General features: G+C 43.6%; 1 protein-coding gene across 1 annotated transcript in view; it reads left to right on the plus strand.

Moving 5' to 3' along the window:
• Positions 1 to 6757, plus strand: part of LOC109308067 (LIM zinc-binding domain-containing Nebulette-like) — a 282040-nt gene that overhangs the window by 152752 nt on the left and 122531 nt on the right. The window contains exon 2 of the mRNA XM_019532312.1: positions 3898 to 3982. Coding sequence (XP_019387857.1) covers positions 3898 to 3982 — 85 coding nt within the window. The remainder of the gene's footprint in view (positions 1 to 3897; positions 3983 to 6757) is intronic.

Raw genomic sequence — 6757 nt, forward strand, 5'->3', positions numbered from 1 at the left:
ACTCTCCTCCCTTTCTTGAAGATCGGAACCACATTGGCCTTCTTCCAGTCTTCGGGCACTACACCAGAGCGCCAGGAGTTTTCAAAGATCTGTAGGCAAGGCAAGGGAACCCAAAAGGACACTTGCATGCCTGTACACAAATGCCAGGAGCTCAAGGAATGAACAGGAGGAACTTGTCCTCCTACTTAACACAAATAATTATGATGTCATAGGGATAACAGAGACCTGGTGGGATTCCACCCATGACTGGGCCACAGGTATAGACAACTATATCCTGTACAGGAAAGATGGAGTGGACAAAAGGGCTGGGGCTTTCTATGTCAAGGAAAGCTACATGTCCCTGCAGGCCAACATTGGTGCCCAGGGTGGATGACCTCTGGGTTAAAATCCATGGGGAACATGGCACAGGGAGCACAATGGTGGGAGTCTACTATAGACCTCTCACCCAGAATCAAGAGCTTGACAAGGAGTTCGCCAGGGAATTGGCTGAGGCTGCATGCTCCCAGTGCATGGTTGTCATGGGAGACTTCAACTAACCTGACATCTCATGGGAAGAGCACTTTGCCAAATCTGAATGGTCACAAAGCTTTCTCATGTGCATGGATGAGCCCTACCTGATGCAGGAAGTCTACGGGCTGATGAGAGGTAAAACATTGATTGACCTGGTACTGGTAACGGGGGACGACCTAAGCAGTGACCTGATGATTGAAGGGAAGCTACATGACAGTGACCACAAGCTGATTACCTTCACCATCCACTGTAAAGCTGGCAAGTCAGCAATACAGAAGTCCTCAACTTCAGGAAAAATGACTTTGACAAGCTCAGGAAGCTTGTCAATGAGGCCCTAAGGGACCATGACCCAAAGGGGAGGGGAGTTCAGGATGAGTTGTTGCTCCTCAAGGGAGCAATCCTGGATGCACAAGCTAAGCTTATCCCATTGTGGAGGAAAGGCAGAAAAAGGGCACAGCAGCCCCCTTGGCTCTGCAGAAAACTAGCAGACCTCCTGCATCTAAAAAGAAAGACCTACAAAGGATGGAGGATGGGACCCACCTTCAAGAAGGAACATTGTGCACTGGTGCAGACCTGCAGAGAGCAAACCAGGAAAGACAAAGCTGCGACTGAACTCCAACTAGCTTCAAGCATCAAGGACAATAAAAAGTCCTTTTTCAGATATGTGGGGAGCTGGAGGAAAAGCAAGGGCAACATTGGACCCCTGCTAAACTAGATGGGACAACTGACGCCCATGAAAAAGCCAACTTGCTAAATGGGCAATTTGCGTTGGTCTTTCACCAGTCCCAAGGGATGCTTCTGCCCATTACGGGACAGGAAGGCCTGGGTGAGGGAGATTCCTTACCCTCCATCAATGCTGACCTTGTGAAGGAAGCTGGCAAGCATCATAGCTCAGCCAGCATCATAGCCCAGCCCCTGGCATAGATCTTCAAGATCTCCTGGTGCTCCGGTGAAGTGCCCGAAGAATGGAAGAAGGCCCTCCTGACCCTAGCTACTATGAAACTATGAAACAATGTGGTGCCTATCTTCAAGAAAGGGAGGAAAGTGGATCCAGCAAACTACAGGCCCATCAGCTTGGCCCCTGTCCTGGGGAAGGTCTTAGAAAAGATTATTAAGGAGGCTATTTTTAATAGACTGGCTGATGGCAATGTCCTGAGGGATAGCCAGCACGGGTTTGTTGTGGGTAGGTTTTTCTTGACCAATCTTACTTCCTTTTATGACTAGGTGACCTATCACCTGGACAAGGGAGAAGAGATTGATGTTGTATATCTTGACTTTAAAAAAGCCTTCAATCTGGTATCCTATGATCACTTCTTAGCAAAACTGGGTAACTAACTGCGGCCTCAGCCTCACCACGATCTGCTGGCTGGGGAATTGGCTCTGTGGCCGGACCCAGAGGGTGGTGGTTGATGGAAGTCAATCATTTAAGTGCGCTGTGACCAGTGGGGTCCCTCAAGGCTCTGTCCTTGGGCCTATACTATTCAACATCTTCATTAGTGATGTGGACATTGGCGGCAGAAGCGGACTGGCCAAGTTCATCGATGACACCAAACTTCGGGGTAAAGTGTCCATACCTGAATATAAGAGGGTGATCCAGGCTTACCTTGACAGGATCAGGAAATGGGTGGGTGAGAACCTGATGGTGTTTAATACCAAAAAATGCAAGGTTCTCCACCTTGGGAAGAAAAACCCGCAGCATGCTTATAGGCTCAGCAGTGCTACGCTGGCTAGCACTACGGACTAAAGGGACTTGGGGGTCATGATTAACCACAAGATGAACATGAGCCATCAGGATGATGCTGCAGCTAGTAAAGAAAGCAAAATGTTGGCTTGCATCCATAGGTGCTTCTCAGGCAAATCCCGGGATGTCGTTCTCCCCTTGTACTCTGGCTTGGTGAGGCCGCAGCTGGAGTACTGCGTCCAGTTTTGGCCTCCACAATTCAAAAAGGATGTGGAGAAGCTTGAGAGAGTCCAGAGAAGAGCCACGCACATGATCAGAGGTCAGGAAAACAGACCTTATGATGACAGGCTGAGAGCTATGGGACTCCTCAGCCTGGAAAAGCACAGGCTCAGGGGTGATCTGGTGGCCACCTATAAGTTTATCGGGGTGCTCACCAGCATCTGGGGCAATGTCTGCTCACCAGAGCGCCCCAAGGGATTACAAGGTCAAATGGTCACAACCTCATTCATGACTGTTTCAGGCTGGACATAAGGAAGAACTTCTTTAGTGTCCGAGCCCCAAGGTTTGGAATAGACTGTGGTTCAAGCACCTACTTTGAATGCCTTCAAGAGAAATTTGGACGTTTATCTTGCTGGAATCCTATGACCCCTGCTGACTTCCTGACCCTGGAGCAGGACTCGATGATGTTCCAAGGTCCCTTCCAGACCTAATGTCTATGAAATCTTTGATAGGCAGCTGGGAGCAGATAAATATACATTTTCTATATTTTGTAGGGGCTCTGCATACTGGATAGTGTGGCCTGGCAGGCTGGATCTGGCCCGTGGGCCATATTTTGCCCACCCCTGGCCTAGAAGTTTCTTAGAATAATTTTTTCCCCCTGTACAGATTCTTCATAAGCAAATATTGTGCTAACCTGCAGATAGTTTTGTTTCCAGTCTTTTATGTAATATAAATTATACTGTAACTGATAACAGAGAGACTTAGGATAAAACCAGAAAAAATGAAATGTCTTGAGTATTGAAGGTGTCTTTGAAAGTACATAAAAAATAACAAATGTACTTTGAAGAGGTGTGAAATTTCAGTTGAAGGACAGATACAAAGTATCCTTCAATGTGGAGTTTTTTTCCCCAATGCAGCCTTTGGTCTAGATATAATTTCCTTTTGCACACAGCAGTGTGTTGACATGAGTAACATTAAAATGTCTGACCTTTCTGTACCTGGAATGTCATTGTAACCACAGTAAATCATCTAGATTTCAGCACTAGTATGTTTTGTATTCAAAACACGTATGAATTCTCAACATAATGACTTATTTAACATTTGTTAATTTGTACAGTATTTCTATTTTAAGGCATCTTATCTTGATTCTAATTCAGTTTAACAATATCTAAAGCAAGTAAGGGTAAACAAAATTAAAAACAGCCTGTTTTATTTTATAGTATGCAAAATAAACCTTATGCAAATCATTCTATGCAAAGGGAGGCCATGCTGGATATAAATGAACTCCAGATTAATTATGCAAATCTATTTGTATCTTTTGTGCAATGTAGCACTACCAAGTATTTTACTGTAACTTTTTGCAGTAACTTCTTTTATTTTTAAACGGAGTTGTAAATTGAAGTAGAGTAGCAAAGAGCATATGGATTTGTTTAATTTCTTTAGTATAGCTGCATATAGTCTGTTTGACTTTGTGATTCTTTTTCTAGACACTATCCAAAGCAATCCTTCACTACAGTGGCTGATACACCTGAAAATCTTCGCCTCAAGCAACAGAGTGAATTGCAAAGTCAGGTAATCAATTTAATTCTTCTGTCTCATAGTATTAGATAATTAGGCCTACTTTTCTAACAACTTTTCATTGTAATGCCAGCGTTCTGTGATAGTAGCATTTAATAGCAATCAAAGTTCGTTAACAAAATGAGTGGTATGGCAGAATACCAAGGCTGACTCAAAGACGCAATCCTGATCTTACTTTCAGGGTTTTTTTCACAAGTGTATATATAAAATGTGAATTCAGCCCAAGGGGTTCTCGTACCCTAGAGTAACCACTTAAGTGGTGTAGTTACGTGACAGTTAGTACGTGTTAACTCTTAAGGAAGGTTAGGAAATATTGAAGTTAGCATGTGCTGTAAGCAGTTGCATGTTAAGGGTTAATACCTTCTCTAAAAGTGCACAGCTTTGACCTCCTGCTAAAGAGCTGGCAAGCAGGGGTATGGCTAGGAGTCACCAAGTCTGCTTTTCCAGCCTAGCTTTCCTGTATATGCTCTTTTGTTCCAGGATTAGGTCTGGGCTGCCTCTGCCTGCCTGGACTAGATCTGTGCTGCCCCAACCTGTCCAGATTAGGTCTGCATTGCCCCTGCTTGCCCCAGCTTCCCACTCCCTGTCTCCACTGACATACCTCTAGCTCCACCAATGCCCCTTGGCTTCCTGCCCGTTGTATCATCTAAGGGTAATGTGTAACAATGGTGGAAATGCATGGGCACAGGGCACAGTCTGGCCAGGAGTCAGAGTAGCATGGAGCACCCTGCCGGTGGACAGGCTGTTACTGTTGCCTGTCTGGCACACTGCACCACCCCTGCCAACTTATGAGAGCGTGGGGGGAGGGAGGGGAGAAAGGCAGTATCACAGATGTCCCAGATGAATGTCCTTGATTTCCTTATTGTCAGCCTAGACCTTAACAATGAAAATGGTGGTAATGGATACATAATTCTTTGACTCCAGATAAAATATGCATGTTTACTTGCTGATGCTGTTCAGTGATGTACAGCCCATTGTTTATATTGCCATTAAATGTTTAACATCTTGATATATTTGTTTTCTAAAAAGTTTGATTTCCTATTTGATTTCATGCATAATATGGAAATTGTTCTGTTATATAAAGCAATTGACTATATATTTCATTTCTGTTTATCTTTGTTGTAGCTGCTTGTGTAGGAAAATAGTCTCACTACTGGATTTACTTGTAAAATTCTTGGTATGAATAATTGCAGAATTGTGACCAAAAAACAGCTCTTTGTAGATGAAGTGGGCGAACAGGAATAATGAAGAAAAATATTGCTGTCAGTATTTGTAATGATATTTTATAATGGAAGGATATTGGCCTTTTATCTGTTGTGTTTGAAGTATGACTGATGGACCCAAATGGAGTTAATTGAAGTTCTCTGTTGTGACTTATGGATGCATTCGTCTTTAAACAAGAGATCTGTAGAAGTTAATTTCTTTTTGATTTAAATAGTTACATGGGTTGCAATTTGTTTCATTTTATTCTGGTGAAATGGTAGGTTCAGGATAGTTAAGATTGTGTCACAGCATTCAGCTTTACTGAAACTTCAGACCTTTTTATATTGTAGAAATGTTACTGAAATGGCAAAACACAACACAGACTGTAAACTTTGAGCCTTATTTGAAGTGCATGGTTTGATGAAAAATGATTTTTTCCTGGAAAATAAGTTTCAAATCACCATGCCTAACAAGAGTCACTGACAATCTCACTTTCCCTTGCACCCCTTTTACTAGAAATTTCAAACAGTCTGAGAGTTGTAAAAAAATATTTATATTGATGGTCTTCATGTGCTGCTCTATAGCATGTTAGTTGTATCTAGCAGTCTTTATTTATATTGATTTAATAACTTTTTGGTCATAAGGAAATTATATGCTTCAAGTGGAAATGGCCTTATTTGATTACAGATCTGCTGTGGTATGAATGCTATTGTTCACTTATGGGAGGAAGAAGAAGAGAAAAACTGACTTCTTCCTTTGTTTAGACCTCTGTGTAGTGTAGGAGAGAGTTCCATGAAGTTCAAGAACAGCAGCCAGGAATTCACATCTAACCTCTACTTTAAGGAGCTTCAGAATACTCTCCCTAACCCTCCAATTTTGAATATATTGGCAGAGAACTTATCCAGGGTCACTATAAGCCAGGGCGGGCAATTATTTTGGACGGAGGGCCACTTACCAAATTTTGCCAAGCTGTCAAGGACTGCATAGGTAGTCCCGCCCCTTGACAGGTGCCATGCCCCCTGGTTGCCATCTTGGGACCAGAAGTCCCTCCCTCTAACCCCCGACCTTTGCCACTAGAAGCAAGGGGTTTTGCCATCTAAGAACCAGAAAAGCACCAAATTATATTCTAAAAATCAAACATCTACAACATTCATTAATTTGATTTAAAAAACAGTGTTGTCCTGATTTACATGTGCTTGTGTGATGTACATAGAGGTGATGGCACAATAGCTTAAAATGAAGTCTTACTTTTGTATACTGCGGGGGTGTGGGTGGCATGAAGGGGTGGGTATGGGTTTGTGGGGGGCTGTGGGTATATGAGTAGGGTATGTGGAGGAGGTTGTGTGGGGGGGTTTGTGGGGGTGCATAGGTGTATGGAGTGTGGGTATGGGGGAGGTAGCATGTGGGTTTGTGTGGATATGTGGGGTGTGGGGAGGTATGGGGGTTAGTGGGAGATGCTTGTGGGACTCACCCTATGAGTGCATGCACACTCTCTCTCCCTCTATTGTGTGCACCTGCACGCGCGCGCTCACACACACACACACACACACACACACACACACACAC

The sequence above is a fragment of the Crocodylus porosus genome, unplaced genomic scaffold, assembly GCF_001723895.1.
Source record: "Crocodylus porosus isolate Cpor-Errol unplaced genomic scaffold, CroPor_comp1, whole genome shotgun sequence".
In the NCBI taxonomy this organism is placed as follows: domain Eukaryota; kingdom Metazoa; phylum Chordata; order Crocodylia; family Crocodylidae; genus Crocodylus; species Crocodylus porosus.